At 38.5% G+C, this 21,948-nt stretch overlaps 2 protein-coding genes across 9 annotated transcripts in view; one reads left to right on the forward strand and one right to left on the reverse strand.

Moving 5' to 3' along the window:
* Hcf (Host cell factor) overlaps window positions 1-3,390 on the forward strand; it is a 30,504-nt gene extending 27,114 nt beyond the window's left edge. For all 3 annotated transcript variants that reach the window (XM_070218079.1, XM_017154393.3, XM_017154394.3), the window contains exons 12-13: window positions 2,307-2,670; window positions 2,753-3,390. In XM_070218079.1, coding sequence (XP_070074180.1) covers window positions 2,307-2,670; window positions 2,753-2,895 — 507 coding nt within the window. In that variant the 3' untranslated portion in view covers window positions 2,896-3,390. The remainder of the gene's footprint in view (window positions 1-2,306; window positions 2,671-2,752) is intronic.
* A 7,134-nt stretch (window positions 3,391-10,524) lies between these two features.
* The window catches only part of dati (zinc finger protein datilografo), a 29,971-nt gene continuing 18,547 nt past the window's right edge, over window positions 10,525-21,948 (reverse strand). For 2 of the 6 annotated variants that reach the window (XM_017154398.3, XM_017154397.3), the window contains exons 3-8: window positions 16,165-16,349; window positions 15,827-15,992; window positions 12,409-12,747; window positions 12,279-12,346; window positions 11,638-12,210; window positions 10,525-11,552 (exon numbers count right to left, since the gene is read on the reverse strand). In XM_017154398.3, the coding sequence (XP_017009887.2) occupies window positions 10,851-11,552; window positions 11,638-12,210; window positions 12,279-12,346; window positions 12,409-12,747; window positions 15,827-15,992; window positions 16,165-16,349 (2,033 nt within the window). In that variant the 3' untranslated portion in view covers window positions 10,525-10,850. The remainder of the gene's footprint in view (window positions 11,553-11,637; window positions 12,211-12,278; window positions 12,347-12,408; window positions 12,748-15,826; window positions 15,993-16,164; window positions 16,350-21,948) is intronic. The other 4 variants (XM_017154396.3, XM_070218084.1, XM_070218085.1 and 1 more) reach the window with 4 other exon arrangements.

Below are 21,948 nucleotides of genomic sequence, written 5' to 3' on the forward strand. Positions count from 1 at the left end.
TTAATTACAATTTCAATTCTAAACTTTAATAGTGTCGATAGGTTTTAATGAAATATGTGCGTCTGTGCATATGAAGAGCTAGAAGGTTGAGGCAGATTCTAGTGATGCCTGTGCACTTATGTATGTGCAATGTGGGTAATACTATATATTATTACTATATATATACTATATATATTACCCTCGATGGACCGCGATTTCTTAAGAATTTACGTGCAAAAAGAACTTGGCGGTCGGCCATGGTTCTCTTGTAATTGAATTTCAAAGTTCCCGGGTTTGCAATAAAAAACAAGGGTGCTTTTCTCATATTTTTAATCAAAGTAATTACGTTTCAATGAGTTCCTATAAAATTATTTAATTTTTTAAATGAGTTCCTATAAAAATAATTTAAATAGTTTTAATGAACACTTTTCCGAATCACCATTGAGGTAAAGTTCCAGGTTTTTTCTTTAATAACCTTTTATGGCCTAGAAATCTCTCTGCCGAAGTATTCCCGAATAGGAAGTATTTGAAAGTAGTGCATTTAAAAAAGAAAGTAAAAGAAAGACTGCGCCGCAAGCAAAAAAAATTTAAGAAAAAATCCCGCGACGCAGTTTTTTTTGTTCAGTACTAAACAAGTAGTTTTAGCTGAATAAGGGTTGTTGTGTCGCTCAGAAAAAACAAATTCAATCTTTATGTTTGGTTTTGGGTGGAAAAGACTAAAAAAAGGTTAAAATATATAATCCTATTTGGACCGCAATTTCTTCTGATTATCATGATAAAACAAGAGAGAACGCTATAGTCGGGTTGGTGTCCCGACTATCTAATACCCGTCACTCAGCTAAAGGGAGTGCGAACGCTGTACTGGATAGTGCGAGGGAGATAGATATATAAATTTTGATTGCGTATAACTTTTTAATGAATGGTCCGATTTGAAAAATCTTCTACATTTCGATAGGTATAAATATACACAACAAAATTGCATTTATACTTCTCGGAAATCTTTAAGGATGTGGGCGCAGGACCCATTTTAAAATCGTTAGTGGGCGATTGTGGGCGTTAGAGGGGGCATGGCGCTCGGCTAAAATAAACTTGCGCTGCGTAGGAAGCCAAAGAATATGTGTGGGAAATCTCAACCTTCTAGCTTTTGTAGTTTCTGAGATCTCAGCGTTCATACAGACGGACATGGCTAGATCGACTCGGCTAGTGCCCCTGATCAAGAATATATATACTTTATGGGGTCGAAAACGCTTCCTTCTAGCTGTTACATACTTTTGCACGAATCTAATATACCCTTTTACTCTACGAGTAACGGGTATAAATACACATGTGGTGATCCATGGCTATGAGAGTTCTTCAGAAATCGCTGTCCATCGAGGATCATTTTTACGTAGTTGTGAGGACTAGTTCCCTATAATACCAATTACTCAGATGTTTGGAATTTTAAATTAGTCTTATTTTAACAAAAAATGAAAATGAAAAAATCATATATGTAGATTTTTATAGCAAACGTTAGAAAAGCTTACTTGTTGTTTATAGCAAACCCGTGAACTTTGAAATTCAATTACAAGAGAACCATGGCCGACCGCACGTAAATTCTTAAGAAGTCGCGGTCCATCGAGGATAATTTTTTCGCGAATTTCGGGGGTGAGCCCGCTAATATATAGTATTACCGCAATGTGTACTTATGGCCAAGTTTTAAATATCATATTAGGGTTTTACTTTCTGTCAGAAAAAGTTGTCCTAAAACTGAGAGACAGAATTCTGTGGAAAACTTTTCCGAAAAAGTTATATCGAACATTGCGCCTATTCTAGAGGTTTAGTCAGATAAAGCCAGTAATCTTATTAGATTACTCGGCGAGAAAATTTTCCGAATTTTTCCCAGTCGATCTAGCCAAGGCCGTCTGTCCGTCTGAACGTCCGTCCGTCCGTGTGAGCGCTGAGATCTCGGAAACTTTTGTAGCTAAGTTGGTATTAACCATTTATATTCTTGAATTATAAGAAAGCCTGCCGCCCACATCTTTACAGATTTTGTAAAAGCTAAAAAGCCATTTTGTTGTGTTTTTTAATGCTAATAAAAGAAATCTTAAAATCGGACAATTTATTAAAAAGTTATGAACAAATAATGCACTTTCCGCAAGTTGGCGCCACTTTTAAGCGCTTGCCTGCTTTGCTGCTTTCGATCACTCATTCAGTTTTAAACTTAATTTAACATATTTATGAATTCCGATCATTTTTGGCTGAGATAGAATAAAGAAGTAAAAATAATAATATATATGATAACAAAAAAATGTTTATAATAATATATTTTTTCTGTATATTTCCTGAAGATATCGAGTTTTAAAACGTGTTTACCAGGCTTTCCGGGTGCCCCATCGGCTATTAAGATTTCGAAGGATGTCAAGGAGGGCGCTCATCTAACATGGGAACCACCACCAGCTCAAAAAACTAAGGAGATAATTGAATATTCAGTATACCTTGCAGTAAAACCAACTGCCAAGGATAAGGCTTTGTCCACTCCTCAATTGGCTTTTGTACGTGTCTATGTCGGTGCGGCAAATCAATGCACGGTGCCCAACGCTTCACTGTCCAACGCACATGTGGATTGCTCAAATAAACCAGCAATTATATTTCGAATTGCTGCTCGAAATCAAAAGGGCTACGGACCAGCAACACAAGTTAGATGGCTGCAAGGTAAGCTTCTTTCTTGATTTACCAACATTTATTTATTTATGAGTGTTTGACTAATGTGCTTTTTGAATATTTTTTTTTGCAGATCCGGCAACCACAAAACTTCAAACACCCACAAATACGCCAAATCTTAAACGTGTGCAGGAGAAAACGACTACTGGAGCCAACAGCGTAACAAATTCTTTCTGTTCGCCACATAAGCGTGGTCGGAACGGATTACATGAATGACCGACCGATTAAGTAGCATTTAGACTCATATATAGGCATAGAAATAATGGGATAATTGTAAAGCTCAATAGTAATGTTTCCATTATAACAGCTTCCCACGAATGAAAAATAGAATGTTGGTTTCTATGCTGAATTCAAAGTGATTTACAACGATACTTGAATATTATTGATGTAATTAATGCAGCTTTTCAAGAGTTGGCAAAATAAGATGCATGTACATTATGGATGTTTGGCTAGTTCGAATGGCTAAAACTAAAAAGTTGAATTATAATTATTTATTGACAATTTTACTTAAAACTGAAAAGATAAAAAAGCAACTTTAATACCTGTAAAGAAATATTTGTAATTTAAAATATGTTTTAATTTTCTTTAGTTTAAATCTTTTACGGCTCCATTTTTGAATTTCGCCAACCCTGATGTACATGCAACCTAACAAAAAAAAATAATACTATTATTTTAAATAATAAAAGTTGCCCACAAAATTATAAAGGTAAATTAATTCTAGTAAGCATCAGCAGTATTTTCCTTCCAGATCAGCCGATCGACCCCGTTTTTTGTAGTTTCTAAAGCTTGGTAAACTTGTTTGAATGATCAAGTGTGCTGACGTAAAACTCAGTCGAACCAGAAATACTAATGTGTAACAAATCGAGAAAATTAGAACACGAAGAACTCCGGCGAGTTTATTTGAATCCATTCGAATTCTTAAAATACGTCATAAGGTAAAAATAGAAAATTAAATTTGTTTTGATATACATATATATTGGAAAGTTTTGTCTTCTTTTATTTTTCTAATTGCTAAGCTGCCGTAAGCTTTAGCTCGTCACAGATAAGAGCAATGACATATTGACATTTAAATCCTAAGAATCCACGGACCAAAATCAATTTTATCTTGCAGTCGGAAGAAACGATCTCTATGACTCACAAGCAGGCATATTCAATTTTTCCTCGGCTGTTTACGTGAAAATGTATTCCATTAGACCGTAGACGACTACAACTCTGAAAGTGGGTCCTTGTATGAAATCAATATTCCCTCTGCAAGCGTATAAAAATACTTGTAATTCCGACCCGATTCCAATTCTTGATTAGCATTACGAGTCGAGTTTCCAGCTCTGACTGTCTAGCTGTCCGCAAACTAGTATTAATTTATATAACTTGAAACTTTCCCAAAACTCTTATTTCTATTGCAGGTAAGTATAACTAATATCTTCCATGGGAAAAATCGGAAAAATACCCTGCAGGAAAAATGTGAACTAGTCTGAAAAACAACTAGTTATACAACAAATTAAGCAACTGGAATTGGTCTGAATGCATTTGGACTACACAGGGTCTAGAAAATTTGTGCTAGTCAAAAAAATGATTAATACAAATCTAGTAAAAAAGAAACTTGTCTCGGACTAGTACCTTTCTGACAAAAAACAAGAGAGAACGCTATAGTCGGGTGCCCCGACTATCAGATACCCGTTACTCAGCTAAAGGAAGTGCGAGGGAGATGGAGATAGAAAAATTTGATCGGACATAACTTTTTAACGAATGGTCCGATTTAAAAAATTTAAAAAAAAGGCGCCAGACGCCTTTTAAAATCCTTTGTGGGCGATTGTGGGCGTTAGAGGGGGCGTGGCACTCGGCTGAAATAAACTTGCGCTGCGTAGGAAGCCAAAGAATATGTGTGGGAAATCCCAACTTTCTAGCTTTTGTAGTTCCCGAGATCTCAGCGTTCATACGGACGGACAGACGGACATGGCTAGATCGACTTGGCTAGTGACCCTGATCAAGAATATATATACTTTATGGGGTCGGAAACGCTTCCTTCTAGCTGTTACATACTTTTGCACGAATACAATACTTAACAAGAGAGAACGCTATAGTCGGGTTGTTGTCCCGACTATCTAATACCCGTCACTCAGCTAAAGGGAGTGCGAGGGAGATAGATATATAATTTTTGATTGCGTATAACTTTTTAATGAGTGGTCCGATTTGAAAAATGTCTTCTACATTTCGATAGGTATAAATATACACAACAAAATTGCATTTATACTTCTCGGAAATCTTTCAAGATGTGGGCGCAGGACCCATTTTAAAATCGTTAGTGGGCGATTGTAGGCGTTAGAGGGGGCGTGGCGCTCGGCTAAAATAAACTTGCGCTGCGTAGGAAGCCAAAGAATATGTGTGGGAAATCTCAACCTTCTAGCTTTTGTAGTTTCTGAGATCTCAGCGTTCATACAGACGGACAGACAGACAGACAGACAGACGGACAGACGGACAGACGGACATGGCTAGATCGACTCGGCTAGTGACCCTGATCAAGAATATATATACTTTATGGGGTCGGAAACGCTTCCTTCTAGCTGTTACATACTTTTGCACGAACCTAGTATACCCTTTTACTCTACGAGTAACGGGTATAAAAACACCCGTTACATATATCTGTGCACTCAGAAAAAATAAATTCCTTGATTTAAGGAAACATGGACTAAAATGGTTATTTAAGGCCATTGTAGACTTAACAAGAAAGGAAGCTAGCTTCGGCAAGCCGAAGCTTATATACCCTTGCAGATCATTCTATTAATTTACAAATCGCAAAAATGTTTAATTTTATATTATATCACATTAATTTTTCGATCGTTTCTATGGCAGCTATATGATATAGTAGTTCGATCTTTTTATACCCTTGCAGAAAGTATTATGATTTCAGTCAGAAGTTTGCAACGCAGTGAAGGAGACGTTTCCGACCCCATAAAGTATATGCATTTTTGATCAGCATTACTAGACGAGTCGATCTAGCCATGTCCGTCTGTCCGTCCGTCTGTCCGTCGGTCCGTCCGTGATGATGAACGTCATATAAAATTTTCAAAACTTAAAAAACATGTTTTGGACAAACTGACAAGCTGACAAACAGAATTAAATTTTAATTTGGGGAAGAACAAGAAAATCTTATTTTGGCTATAACTTTTGAACGGAGTGTCGGATTTTGACATATGACCCCTCATTCGACGGGTATTTTCAAAAGGAATACAACTAAAACATTGCGAGGGGCATTTATCCCCACCGGCAGCTCCAAATTTCGAAATTTTCACTTTTTCACTTTCACCACTCTCTCTACCAAGCAAATTGATTTTCTTAAAGTCTTGGTATGCAATCCTTTAAGTTCTTGCAATATTGGTGTATTACTCATTACGATCGGACTATCACAGCAGATTTTCAATTTTGCGGCTATATAATAGTAGTCGCCTTCGCACACTCTCCTGGTGCGCTTCGTCACTACATGGACTGCCGTCCATAGTGATGTCGGAACCGACCGGATCGGACAACTATATTTTATAGCTCCCATTGGAAGGATCGGAAAAAAAAAGTTGAAAAAATTCTAGCTTCCGTGTTTTCTCAAATATTACCTTCTATTCTTGGAAATATTATTATACCCTTGCAGAGGGTATTATGATTTCAGTCAGAAGTTTGCAACGCAGTGAAGGAGACGTTTCCGACCCCATAAAGTATATATATTCTTGATCAGCATCACTAGACGAGTCGATCTAGCCATGTCCGTCTGTCCGTCCGTTTCTACGCAAACTAGTCTCTCAGTTTTAAAGCTATCGGGATGAAACTTTCGTAAAAGTCGTATTTCTATTGCAGGTAGTATATATGTCGGAACCAAACGGATCGGACAACTATATCTTATAGCTCCCATAGGAAGGATCAAAAAAAAAAAACGTAAAAAAATTCTAGCTCCGGTGTTTTTTAAAATTTTACCTTCTACTCTTGGGAACATTTTTTTTTATATATTTCTGAATTTCGGTTTTTTTGTTTTTTAAATCGGATCACTATATCATATAGCTGCCATAGGAACGGTCGAAAAATTAAATGGAAATTAATGGGAAAAAAATTATATCTTTGTTGGTTTTTATTACAGTTCCTTCTACTCTGCGATATGACTATTTTGAAATATTTCCGAATTTCGATTTTAATTTTTAAAAGATCGAACTACTATATCATATAGCTGTGATAGAAACGATCGAAAAATTAATGTGAAATAATAAGAAATTTAACATTTTTGCGATTTGTAAATTAATAGAATGATCTGCAAGGGTACATAAGCTTCGGCTTGCCGAAGCTAGCTTCCTTTCTTGTTTTTTATATATTTCTGAATTTCGAATTAAATATTTAAAAAATCGGATCACTTTATCATATAGCTGCCATAGGAACGGTCGAAAAATTAAATGGAAATTGTTAGGAAAAAATTATATCTTTGTTGATTTTTATTACATTCTCTTTTACTCTGGGATATGACTATTTTTTTTTAATATTTCCAAATTTTGATTTTAATTTTAACAAGAAAGGAAGCTAGCTTTTTCGAAATAAGTTTCTTGATCAGCATCACTAGACGAGTCGATCTAGCCATGTCCGTCTGTCCGTCCGTTTCTACGCAAACTAGTCTCTCAGTTTTCAAGCTATCGGGATAAAACTTTCCCAAAAGTCTTCTTTCTATTGCAGGTAGTATATAAGTCGGAACGAGCCGGATCGGACAACTATATCATATAGCTCTCATAGGAACAATCGGGAAAAAAAATGTAAAAAAATTATATCTTGGGTGTTTTTGAACCTATAACTACTTTTGGAAATGTCATTTTTTATCTAATTCTGAATTTCGAATAAAATTTTTTCAAAAATTAACGACTATATCATTTAGCTGCCATAGGAACGATCGGAAAATTAATGGGAATATAATAGGAAATAAATTATGGCTTCGTTGCTTTTTATTGTATTCTCTTCTACTCTAGGATATAACTCTTTTTCAAATATTTTCGAATTTCGATTTTAATTTTATCAAATTCGAACTACTATATCATATAGCTGCCATTGAAACGAACGCAAAATTAATGAGAAATAATAGGAAAATTAACATTTTTGCGATTTGTAAATTAATAGGAATTATCTGCAAGGGTATATAAGCTTCGGCTGGCCGAAGCTAGCTTCCTTTCTTGTTTTCATATACACTTGTATATCAGAGATCGCTTAGAGACATGTACTTAACTGTGTCTGATGGTGCGACTGGTAAGGTGTCTGTCTTGAAGCGAGAGGACCCCGGTTCGAGTCCCACTGCACACTGGGCCAGAAAGTTAATTTTTTGGCCAAAAATCTGTAATTTCTTTCCTAGGACAGTTAGAAGGATGCAGTTTTTTGCGTTTTTTTCTTCTTCCATTTTCGAAAACAATAAAGTATGAGATAAAACAAACTAAAAAAAATTAACATCACTAAAAAATATTATGTCGTTTAAGATTTATGAACCGTTAAAAACTGCAACTTTCGGAGACTCCCACATCAACGTTTATCAAACAATCGATTTAAAAAAATTTTCTATTTTTTTTTTCTTGTCATCTCTTAAGTTTTATATAATCAAATTATTAAAAAAAATGGTTTTAAAAAAATTGTTTTTTAAATTGTTTAATGTTAATTTGACATATTCTGAAGTCATCACAAAAGTATGCTACATTTTTATTTGCATAGTCCTGATTAAATAGATAGATATAGATTTCGAAAATACCATAATCGATTAGTGTACGTAAAAAGTAGATTTTAGATGTTAGTCACACTAAAATCAAATTTTTTCGCGCAAAATGTTCACTAAAACCTAAAGAAAAAAAGTACGGCATACTTTTGGGCTCTCTTAGCTAAGCTCTTCAAAATAGCTTGACTTCGAGTTAAGCCTTCAATTAAAACTTAAATTACCGAAAACTAAGGCAAAACCGCATCGAGTCGGTGGGCTACGCTTTTAGTTAATTGATCAACGAATTTTTTTTTGAAGAAATAAACTAATTTGTGGATGGCACTCAAAGGCACTTGAAAAGCAAAGTATTCATTTCCTAAAAAAAGCCGTAAGAATCAACAAATACATTTGTTTTAGGAAACAAGTAAGACATACAACCTATATTATATTTTTTATTGGTTTGAAAGTAATCACATCTACAAGTTTTGTGAAGAGTCGAACAGCTACATCAGCGTCTTTAACTTCAAGATTTTTTTTCATTTCCATCAATATTTGATGAATTTTCCACTTTGAAAATATGGTAAAAGAAACCTACTTTCCCGAATTCTTTGAAACTTTGGCATAAATTAGTTTAATGTATTATAAAACGGAATCCAAACTCAATTTGGTCATTTTCTTAAAAAAGAAAAACGTATTTTTGGCCAAAAATCTGATCGGCTGGCCCAGTGTGCACTGGTGCAAATGAGTTGGAAGTTGTTTTCAGTTGTGAAATGCATTTACTAATAATAATAAAAAATAAAAATAAAATAAAACAAGAAAGGAAGCTACCTTCGGCCACCCGAAGCTTATATACCCTTGCAGATAAAGTAATGCTCACTCGGTGCAATTCCAGGGATTCCAGATTCAGCGTTTCTATTTCAATTCTGTTTTTAAGTAGTCAAGAATCAAAACGCCTACTTCCTACAAAGTTACAAAGAATTTTCTTATATTTGTTTGAATATTCCTATGGAAGCCTTAAGATATAGTGGTCCGATCCGGCTCGCTCCGACATATGTACTACCTGCAATAGAAAGAAGACTTTCGGGAAAGTTTCATCGCGATTGCTTTAAAACTGAGAGACTAGTTCGCATAGAAACGGACAGACGGACAGACGGACAGACAGACAGACGGACAGACGGACATGGCTAGATAGACTCGGCGGTTGGTGCTGATCAAGAATATATATACTTTATGTGGTCGGAAACGTCTCCTTCACTGCGTTGCAAACATCTGACTGAAATTTTAATACCCTCTACAAGGGTATACAAATAAATGTTTTACCCGCCCCCCCACAATACCCTCTTGCCCACTATGCTCTAGCCAAATCACATCACCTCTACACATTCTTATAGAATGTTCTTTCCTATACACCCTACGATCGTCACTTTTTTCCTCCTCAAACCCCATTCAAACTATATTTGACCTAAAAGCAACCAATATAAAAAAAATAATACAATATCTTACAAACATAATTAACGAAATTTAGATTAAGCCTGTAATTAATAATAGAAAGAATTTATTGAAGTAAAAAAAATTGATTGTTACCTAATTAATAGTTTATTTTAGCTCGTAAATTTGTAAAGAATGAAAAAGAAAAAATTGAATTTTTTTTTTAGCTTAAGGCCCCGTAGCTATAGCTAAACTTAAGTTCGCCTGTAAATTTTACATTATAGTCGAACACTTAATAATAAAATAATACAAATAAATGTAAAAAATAGAAAATAAAATATGGGTTGTATTGGACTCGAACCCGGTTCAAAAAAACCGGGAGCTGGTATAGTTTCCTCTGGGCCTTTATTAAATTTTCGAGTGGCTAACTGCTTTTGTAAGTTTAGATGGATATCTAAACTTTTTTAAAAATACGTTTTCTTAATTCATGACACATCGTCAGTATTAGGATTTTTACCAAAAAATGTAATGTTTTTCAGACGAATTTCTTTTTGCAAATTTCTCTTAAAGCTCACATCGACGAACACAAAGAGTTAACCATAAAATGCATAGCGTATACATAGCGACTTGCCGACTTTATGAAAACCAATAGCTTCCTACAAACCCAAGAAAATTCGGTTTTAAATGATTTTCGCGCTTTTATCTTTACTCTTATAATAAACGTAAACATAACACGAAAGTTTTTACATATATTTATCTGCCGACATTGACTTTAGTTTTTATTATTGCACAATGAGTGGGGTCGCTTTCTAACCTAGGGGGTTGGTGCCTATTTATACTTACATACAAACATAATCTCATTTACATCAAAACCTTGTCCATACATTATTTTATGTACGATAGCTTACGAAGCTTACGCATTCATATGTATTCAATCCTATTGTTTTAACTGCACTCATCGCAATAGGAAAATCGTTGTACTTGATTCTGTATCTCCCATATCATCCCCAAACTACTTCTCCCCTGGAGAAGGTTCAATCGTCGAACTTCATGAGCCCGATGGCAGTTGATGTTCCTGCTGATTGGAGTGTGAATGGAACCGATGCTGTTGGTCGTTGGTGCTAGCACTGCCAGCACTGCCACAGGCATTGCCGTTGCTACTGGGCTGCTGCTGATCCTCGCTCTTCACTCCGTGGCCGGGAACAGGAACAGGAACGGCGCCAGTGGCCAGTCGGAAAGCAGCCTCGGTATGGGAGCGCAAAATCGCTTCGGCCTGGTGCATGCGAAGTGCTGTTTCCGGATCCGGGTGATGGTGGGCGGTGTGGTGTACCTGGGTACCTGGGTGCGGATGGGCCTGCTGGTTGGTAGGAGTGACGGCGTGCTGCGAGTAGTTGGACGTCTGGTGGTGGTGCTGCTGCTGCTGTTGGTGGAGGACTTCTATCGGATGCATTCCTCCCAGGCCCGGGTCGGGCTCCAGGGAACCGCGCATCATATGCACGTTCATGTTCATTGCAATCGACGCGGCAGATGCAGCAGATGATTCGTTTTGCAGACTGGGCACACTTAAGTTCGGAGATCGTTGAGAGCGGGAGTGGCTGTTGCCGGGGTGCACCAGCAAATGGGACAGTTGTTGCTGCTGGTGCTGAGGGGTCTGCTGCTGTTGATGGTGATGAGGGTGTGCATGTGGATGGGGATGCTGGTGTGGGTGGTGTGGGTGGTGTGGGTGGTGTGACTGAGTGTGGTCTCCGTGCTGAAAGTGGAAAGTGGAATAAAACATCGAAATCAGTGATACAATTCGAAGGTGGTGACTGTACTCCTCTCCGTACGATTCTTACATGCTGTTGGTAGGCGGTGGGGCCGTTGCTAGGATTGTTCATTCGCATGGCAGCGGCCAGATTGACCACAGCTGCTTGGACCGCAGCGCTGGGCACGGCTGAGTTGTCCACTCCGTCCTGGGGGCGTGATGCGGCCACTGCGGCAGCAGCAGCAGCCATCAGCGACATTCGGTTGGCCACGTGCAGGTCCGTGTCCATGGTGTATTGGCCGGAGCTCGGAAGTCGAAGATCAGCCATTTTATTGGAACCTGAGTTGTTGTTGTTGGTGCAATTATTGTTGTTATTGGTGCTGCTGGTGATGTTGTTCTGGTTGCTGTTCTCGTTCTCACTAGACCCATGGTCGATGTCTTGGTCCTGATCAGACGTTGTCGACGACGTCAGACGTCCGTTCGAAGAACACTCGGAGTTCGCCGGGGACGGGCACTTCGAGTTGGACCCCTCCGAGTTGTGTGCGCCCATTGTCATCGCGTTCCCTCCTTCCGCCATCCCAATTCTGCCGCCAGTGCCACTGCTGGCGGCCAAGGTCACCGCTAGGAGGGATTCCCGCTCTCGTTGTTCCGCAGCCGCTCGAGACTGAAATGTGGGGTGGGATTGGAAATTGGATAACTTTTTAAGTTCGAATCTATCGATTGTGAACGTACCAAAACATACTGGGCCGCAAACTGGTGTTTCGGATCCATGCGCATTGACTCCATGTGGGTAAGAAGGCCTATAGAACAAAAAATTCAGTTAGTCTGACTACACCTTTGGGTCAACGAATCTGGGGAGTACCATTTTCATGAGTGAAGACTGCCTGGCAAACGCTACAAGGCCACATTCGCAGGCTGTTCGTTAGTTGGGAGGTCTCGGCGTGGCATGCCAGATGTTTCCGAAGGGATCCCTCGTTGACATAGTGTTTGCCGCACACTGGGCAGGGATGATTGGCAGTCCTTCGTTTGCCCAGGTAGCTGTCGATTAGGTTGGAGCTACCAGCAGTGGCTTGATGGGAGCTTTGTGCGCAGCTCGACTCCGATGTGCATTGCGCAGAGATCTGTTCGTTGGCAGTTCCAGTTCCATTTCCGTTCCCGCTGCCCGTAGCTCCCTGATTTAGTTCGCTGAATTGGGATAAGGCTGGAAAAAAAGTTATAATGAATTACAAAGCGTTAAATATACCTATTGTAAATTCCTTTAAATTCTTTTTTTGTGTAAAATTCGTTTTTGGCTCTGTAGATAGAAATCAAGTCTTTAATATACGAGTAGATGTTAGCGCACGACAAAATTAAACAAGAAAAGAAGTTAGCTTCGGCAAGCCGAAGCTTATATACCCTTGCAGATCATTCTACACTGAGAAAACTTGAGAACGAAAAAATCAAGAACGAATATTCTTGATTTCATTATTTTGTCTTCTCACTTTTTTTAGCATAAACGTTCTTGAAATCAAGAATAAAACCATTCATGATCTGGCTTTTTGAGAATACATCATTCTCGATTTCGTTTATCAAGCATGAACGTTATTGAAATCGTACCCAAGCATTCTTAAAATCGTTCTCAACTTCGTCTCAGAGATGAAAAAAAATGAGAGAGATAAAAAATGAGTGAGACATTCTCTCTGGAATTTTTCGGCAAGCTACCGAAGTTCACTTCGGCTCTCGTCAAATGCTCGTTTTTTTCGGCCAGTGAAGCGGAGTAAGTGAGGAAGTGAAGCCAGTATGATGGACGCGGACGACACACGTTTAAAGAACCTTCTAGAGGAACTAGATATTTTGAGTGCGCTGCCCTTCCTCAAACGTAAGTATTTAATAATAACATTAGTGTAATAATAAAAATTTATTTCCTATTACTTTTCCATTAATTTACCGATCGTTCCTATGGCAGCTATATGATATAGTAGTCCGATTTTTTCAATATTTAATTCGAAATTCAGAAATATTTAAAAAATAACATCCCCAAAAGTAGAAGGTAATATTTCAAAAAACACCGAAGCTAGAATTTTTTAAAGTTTTTTTTTCCGATTGTTCCTATGGGAGCTATAAGATATAGTTGTCCGATCCGGTCGGCTCCGACATATATACTACCTGCAATAGAAAGAAGACTTTTGCGAAAGTTTCGTCCCGATAGCTCAAAAACTGAGAGACTAGTTTGCGTAGAAACAGACAGACGGACAGACGGACAGATGGACAGACGGACAGACGGACATGGCTAGATGGACTCGGCTATTGGTGCTGATCAAGAATATATATACTTTATGTGGTCGGAAACGTCTCCTTCACTGCGTTGCAAACATCTGACTGAAATTATAATACCCTCTACAAGGGTATAAAAAGTTGGAACAAATCGAAAAGCGTTGACATAAATTGCTCCTTAGAAATACTCCCCTAAATACCGAAAGTACATTTTTTTGCGGCTCTCGCAATTAACAAAAATCTGTATAAAATCAAACGCTTTGTGGATTTTTGAGTTGATGGTCTTTTTAGCTTGCAGTTTTTAGTTAGTTTGGCAGGCGAAAACTTTCGCGAAGAAAATGTTGAATGGAGATTTTAATTTCGTAGGCTTTTTGATTGAAGTGGGTACCAAAACCCCAACTCTCTAGCTTTTATAGTTTCCGAGATCACACAGACAGACGGATGGACGGACGGACATGGCTATATATGGCTATATATATGGGCAATTCTCTGCTGTCGCACGCGACGTTCGTACGCTTTGAAGGTAAAAAACCATCTTCCAGTAATTCTTTTATTTTGGCACTAGGCTCAAATTAAAGGTCTTGATTAGCACTAAAATAAAAAAAAAAACAAGACTTTCGCACGCGACACCAATAGAAGTGACTTTTTTGACTTCCTGCTTAACTTTCGATTGTAACGAAACGTGAAGGAAGAGTTTAATGCAGGTAATTTCATAGTGTTCCTTGTTCTTTCTTCTTTAAATCGAAGTGACTGTTACACGCTACATGTCGCACGCGACATTTATTTTCTTTTACTGTACGAGTAACGGGTATAATTAACATGCCGAGCTACACCAAAAAATATTGATATGAAACGATGATCGATTTTACGTTATGTGGTATCAATTATGACAGGCCAGTTCGAACTTCGAATATGTCTTTCCCCTCCCACTCTCCTAATTGAATTAAGGGAGTGTGTACTTTTCACTCCCACTCACGTAATTTAAATTGTCACATTGCTTTTTCCTTTCTTTTCCGAGTTCAGAGAATCTGCGAGAGAAAGAAATCGGTATTGCATGGCAAAAACGATATGCCAGAAATGTACCATACGCATATCGATTTGACTGCGACGTGTCTTTATACCCGTTACTCGTGGGCTTGCATTGAGCAAAAGGGTATGTTGTATTCGGGGAAATGTATGTACTATGTAGAAGGAAGTGTTTTCGACCCTATAAAGTATATATATTCTAGATTTGGGTCACTAGACGAGTCGATCTAGCCATGTCCGTCTGTCTGTCCGTCCGTTTGAACGCTGAGATCTCGGAAACTACAAAGGCTAGAAGTTTGAGATTTCCCATACATATTCTTGGGCTTCCTACACAGCGCAAGTTTATTTCAGCCGAGCGCCACGCCCCCTCTAACGCCCACAATTGCCCACTAACGATGTGTCTGACGCCCTCATCCTTAAAGATTTCCGAGAAGTATAAATGCCCGTCTGTCCGTCTGTATGAACGCTGAGATCTCGGAAACTACAAAAGCTAGAAGGTTACGATTTTCCACACATGTTCTTGGGCCTCCTACACAGCGCAAGTTTATTTCAACCGAGCGCCACGCCCCCTCTAACGCCCACAGTCGCTTACTAACGATTTTAAAATGCGTCTGGCGCCCACACCTTTTAAGATTTCTGAGAAGTATTTATACCTATCGAAATGTAGAAGACATTTTTGAAATCGGACCATTCATTAAAAAGTTATACGCAATCAAAATTGTTTATATATCTATCTCCCTCGCACTCCCTTTAGGTGAGTTACGATTATTAGTCGGGACAACAACCCGAGTACAGCGTTCTCTCTTGTTTTAACTGCAAGGGCACATAAACTTTGGCTTGCCGAAGATAAATTCCATTCTTGTTTAGTTTTAATGGTAAAAATTGCACACTTGTTTTGAACTAGTGTGTGTTACAACCTAAGCCCGTTTTTGATTATTTTTTGGTTAGCTGTAGCAGCTACTAAACTATTATAGAGATGATAAAGATTGCAATGTTCTTACCTGATCCACTAGGTGGGGGACTCTTTTCTTTATGAACGTGTTTCATGTGGTCCACAAGAGCCTCGGTGCCAAGGAAAAGTTTATGGCACACAGGACAGGACGTGGCGTTTGGACCACCTATTAGAGCGGCGTGCTGCTGCAAGACACCAAGATGCAGCTGTAGCTCCTGTTCGTTATGCGCGGTGGTTCGGTTGCAACAGGGTTTTTGATGGTTCAAGAGGGCAAGGGATCAACACGAAGATCAGGTTCGAGGTAATGGGCGAAATAGCAGGGTGTAATATAAAAGGCAATGAAAAAATGCAACATGACTGGCAGCTTTGATGATAACGGGTACTTACCTTAGATGTATGTGTGCGCAGGCTGGACTCAGTGGCGAAGCCCTTCCCACAAATGTTGCAGTGGAAGGGACGGTTTTTTGCACGTTCGACCTGTGCGTCGTGGTTTCGTAGATGCTGCTGCAGATTTGAAAGCTGTATGAAGGCTCGACCGCAGTCTGGCAGGTGGCATTTGTAGGGACGTTCTCCTAAAAATTCATAATTTGTGGGTGCTTTTAGATACTTTTTCTTTTAAATCAGCGGTCAGCAGCGTTCTATTAAGTGAGCTTAGGGAATTGTTCTTCCCAGCCTCTACACTATAGAACAGCTGCGACATGTTTACATTTTAAAAGTCGGATTTTTTAACTTTTTTTGGTTGACAGAGTCCAAATTTAAGATGATATGATAAATTGATATAAAAATTCACCATAAATCCGATTTTCCATGGATTTGGGCCACATCCGGCTTGTTTTATTTGTTAGGATGTGAGCTTTAAGTTTGTACCCATTATGATTTTTCAACGGATTTATTTCGAGTTTTTACGATATATACAGCCGGCATACAGTAGACCAAAAAACACATTTTTCAATTTTGTCGAGCTGCTGCGCTGCCATCCCTTATCCAATAATAATGATCTGTATGGCAAAGTTAAGCTCTGATCTATTGAGCTTAAAATGAAAACGGGCCCAATTGGGTGGATATGAGCCGGGATATAGGAAGAATTTCAAAAAAGTTAGAAATTTAACATTTTGAACTTTAAAAAATCTTAAAAAAAAACTGTGCCATCGAAAAAAAGTTAGTCGTATTTTCGTGACCTAAGGCTCTAACACTAACAGAATTTTAAATGAATTGCTGTGAAGCACTCCAAGAATATTATTTTGTAAACTAGTGTAATCGGAACAACAATTATGGCTTCGTTGATTAGGAATGTCAGAATGTAAAACAAAATTTAAAACAAGACAAAACAAACAATTTTTCTGATATCCCAAGAACGGCGTATATAAACAAAGTTACCTTCCTTCCTCGTGCCTTGACTAGAATCTGCACGAGTGTCACAGAATTCTCCTTCAACCAGCTTTTTCCCAAAAGCAAATCTCGGTGTCACAGAATTAGTTTGAAAATCAAGCACACGATATTAAACCAACCAAAAAATAGTAGGCCTTGAAGCAAATGTTCCTAAAATCGAACCAAATTCCTACGCTGAAATAAACTTGCGCTGCGTAGGAGGCCCAAGAATATGTGTGGAAAATCTTAACCTTCTAGCTTTTGTAGTTTCCGAGATCTCAGCGTTCATACGGACAGACAGACAGACAGACGGACAGACGGACATGGCTAGATCGACTCGGCTTGTGACCCTGATATGAATATATATACTTTATGGGGTCGGAAACGCTTCCTTCTAGCTGTTACATACTTTTGCACGAATACAATATACCCTTTTACTCTACGAGTAACGGGTATAAAAACCGTCCCGTAGCCGTCGCCGGTTTCTGTGACACCTCTGACACCCCCGTCTGTCTGTCTGTGTGAGCACTGAGATCTCAAAAACTACGAAAGCTAGAAAGTTGGGATTACCCAAACATATTCACTGGCTTCCAACGCAGCGTGTTTGTTTCAGCAGAACTCCATGCCCCCTCTAATGCCCACAATCGCCTTAAACGATTTTAAAAGCCGTCTGGCCTTTGGAGAAACATAAATGTAATTTTATTATGTTCAATAATATCTATCGAAATGTAGAAGAAAATTGTTTTTGATAAGTTTTGAACAAAAGTTGAGACCGCCACTTGATAGCGCTGACGACTGCGTATCTCCATCTCCCGCGCACTTCCCTTAGCTGAGTAACGGGTATCTGATAGTCGGGGCACCTGACTATAGCGTTCTCTTTATTATACCCTTGCAGAGGGTATTATGATTTCAGTCAGAAGTTTGCAACGCAGTGAAGAAGACGTTTCCGACCCCAAGTATATATATTCTTGAACAGCATCATAGATGAGTCGATCTAGCCTTGTCCGTCTGTCCGTCTAATAATATTTATTTGTTTATATCCTAATGCTACAAGTAAAAACTTATATTTATTGCGCTAGTCAGATCGGATTGAGTAACAGAAATAGTAATAATTTAATTTAAAAGTACTACCTAAAATCTAACAAAGTTGGGTTGACAATACGATTATAAGTTTGCAACTAATTTTGATCTAGCATCAATTCTTTGATTTTCGATTTAAATTGAGACGCGCTTCTAATGGTTTTGATAGCATATGGCAGATTGTTCCATAGGCGAATTGCATTAATAAAGAATTGCCTTTATATCGAGGAATAATAAAATTTTGTGTTCTGTGCGATTGAGCTGGAAGAAGTTTCTGAAACAAGTAAGACGGTTCACGGGTGCACACATTCTGTTTGTCCGTCCGTCTGTCCGTCCGTCTGTCCGTCCGTTTCTACGCTAATTAGTCTCTCAGTTTTGAAGCTATCGGCTTAAAACTTTCTCAAAAGTCTTCTTTCTATTGCAGGTAGTATATAAGTCGGAAGCGGATCGGACAACTATATCTTATAGCTCCCATAGGAAGGATCGGAAAAAAAGTTAAAAAAATCTAGCTTTGGGGTTTTTTAAAATATTACCTTCTACTCTTGGGGATATTATTATACCCTTGCAGAGGGTATTATGATTTCAGTCAGAAGTTTGCAACGCAGTGAAGGAGACGTTTCCGACCCCATAAAGTATATATATTCTTGATCAGCATCACTAGACGAGTCGATCTAGCCATGTCCGTCTGTCCGTCTGACCGTCTGTCCGTCTGTCCGTCTGTCTGTTTCTACGCAAACTAGTCTCTCAGTTTTTGAGCTATCGGGATGAAACTTTCCCAAAAGTCTTCTTTCTATTGCAGGTAGTATATATGTCGGAGCCGACCGGATCGGACAACTATATCTTATAGCTTCCATAGGAACAATCGGAAAAAAAAACTTTAAAAAATTCTAACTTCGGTGTTTTTTGAAATATTACCTTCTACTTTTGGGGATTTCTTTTTTAATATTTCTGAATTTCGAATTAATTATTTAAAAAATCGGACGACTATATCATATAGCTGCCATAGGAACGATCGGAAAATTAATGGAAAAGTAATAGGAAATAAATTCTAGCTTCTTTGGTTTTTATTGTATTATCTTCTACTCTAGGATATGACTCTTTTTAAATATTTCCGAATTTCAATTTTAATTTAATCAAAATCGGACGACTATATCATATAGCTGCCATAGGAACGATCGGAAAATTAATGGAAAAGTAATAGGAAATAAATTCTAGCTTCTTTGGTTTTTATTGTATTATCTTCTACTCTAGGATATGACTCTTTTTAAATAATTCCGAATTTCAATTTTAATTTGATCAAAATCGGACGACTATATCATATAGCTGTCATAGGAACCATCGGAAAATTAATGATAAATATTAGAAAATTGAACATTTTTGCGATTTGTTAATTAATAGGAATGATCTGCAAGGGTATATAAGCTTCGGCTGGCCGAAGCTAGCTTCCTTTCTTGTTTTTTAATCATTTCCGAATTTGGAATTAAATATTTACAAAATCGGACGACTATATCATATAGCTGCCATAGGAACGATCGGAAAATTAATGGGAATATAATAGGAAATAAATTATTGCTTCGTTGGTTTTTATTGTATTCTCTTCTACTCTAGGATAGAACTCTTTTCAAATATTTTCGAATTTCGATTTTAATTTTATCAAAATCGAACTACTATATTATATAGCTGCCATTGAAACGAACGCAAAATTAATGAGAAATAATAGGAAAATTAATATTTTTGCGATTTGTAAATTAATAGGAATTATCTGCAAGGGTATATAAGCTTCGGCTGGTCGAAGCTAGCTTCCTTTCCTGGTTTTTTATAATATAAAAGGTTTTTAAAAGCTGCTACACAAATTTCATGTTGAAATTACTTATGTTTATACCCTGAATTTACTTTGTTTAACATATAGTTGAAATTGATAAAAGTTATCACACTGTTTCACACAGCTTGCTTCATTTAGTCAGTGACGTAACTGTCAGTGGTGGCGTCATCTGGGTGCGCATTTACCTATAAATTGGCTAACAGATAAACGGGTATTTGATAGTGGAGGGACCTGACTGTACAAAGAAAAGCCTCCGGATTCTTAGCTTCGATAAGTTAATAAATATATGGTAAGCTCTACTTTAAGCTTAAAACATCACTAGGTGTTCAATGGTATTTATTCGCACTTTCGTACTTATCGATTCCTATATTTTAAACATCTTACAAGACTCCTAGTACAATTCTCTATAGGACGGAGTATGAGGAGCACAAGGGCCGCTGTTACTTAAGCTGTTTCCACGATTTCAAAATAGCTAAAGGCGCTTAATTGACTGATTGACTTCATTTAACATGATTAAAAGCGAGCTCTCTAAAATGATGAAGACGGTTACTTAAAAATTTTCGTGGAGCTTCTACTGCGAGCCTGTGTTGCAACAAGCTCAAAAAACAGCGAAAAAGGGGCAATGGCGCATTACAGACTTAAAGCAAAATTAATTTCGTTTAATCGCGCAATTAAATAAAAAGTGGAAGGTCAGCAGCCAGCAACAACTACGATGACAGAGGAACCTGGCGACTAAAGCGTTTAAGCTACTTAGTGTCACTTTGCTTCGAGTAACATTAAATACAAATAAATAGTCGCAAAGTGCAGTCGTGTAGACGAAGCTGCGGTCGAGTCCCACACTCAGGCATGAGCCAGTCCCCGACCAGACCCAAGCACAACCCTTCGCCAAGTAGTCGACCAAGAAGGCCGGAATAGCTGCAGATTCACACCTCGAAGGCACGTAGTCGCTGCTCACTGCCTAAACGCCACTTCATTTGACCCGTCACTTAAAGCGCCTTAAAGCAGGCAGACTGCACTGACTGGATTGCAGCTTCAACGGCTTTGCGGCCCTTCCTCGCCTAATGGGCTCTGCTATCCATTATCCATCCCGCCGGCTTGGCCCCGTGCTGTCAGCGCTCAAGAAACCGGCCGGCCTGGGACCCTGTATGCTATAATTACCCAATCCTGCGCCGCGTAGATGGGAAACCCGTCCGTTAAAAGGTAGAATTCCGTCGCTGCCTAGCTACTCCCATTACTGGGGTAAGGACCAAACTGGTTTTCAATTAAAGCGTTTTTCATTTCTTGTTCGCTGTGTCCCAGAAGGTGAGAAGTCACAGAATCAGAGGCGAGGAAATAAAAATCATAAATAGGAATTGTAAAGTTGCAATCAGGTGTGAATAAGAAATGGTTGAGGCAAGCGGCAAGCGGTGATTGCGAGGATAGGAAGGATAGAACCGGAAGGGGGACACTCTCGTGTACAGGAAAGCGAAATGACATTGAATGCAGCTAATGACGTTGAACGTCTTCTCATATTGCCAGATCCGTTCATATATTTATCCCCTTCAGCTGTCCTGAGTCAACAAACTTCCTGGATTTGAGGAGGGTGGCGAGGGTGGAATGGGAGCGGCTACCGACGCAAAAAGCTCTCCAAGTTTATTTAATTATCTTTGTCATTGCCATTTGCAATGCCGACCCGCTGATTTTGTCAGCTGCAAAGATGTGTTGAACGAGAGTGCAAAGCACAAGACCTTATTATAGGGACGGAAAAGAGATTTTTGGGAAGTAGACGAAGACCAAGGTCAGACATGCTTTCTTACAAGTACCAATATAATCTCGAGAATAGTGTTGGACTGAGACCAGTTTCCGTTTTAATTATTCAAGAACGAGCCCTGAGCATTTTTCATCATCTTGGTAATTACAAT

This window comes from Drosophila takahashii, chromosome 4 (assembly GCF_030179915.1).
Source record: "Drosophila takahashii strain IR98-3 E-12201 chromosome 4, DtakHiC1v2, whole genome shotgun sequence".
NCBI lineage: Eukaryota > Metazoa > Arthropoda > Insecta > Diptera > Drosophilidae > Drosophila > Drosophila takahashii.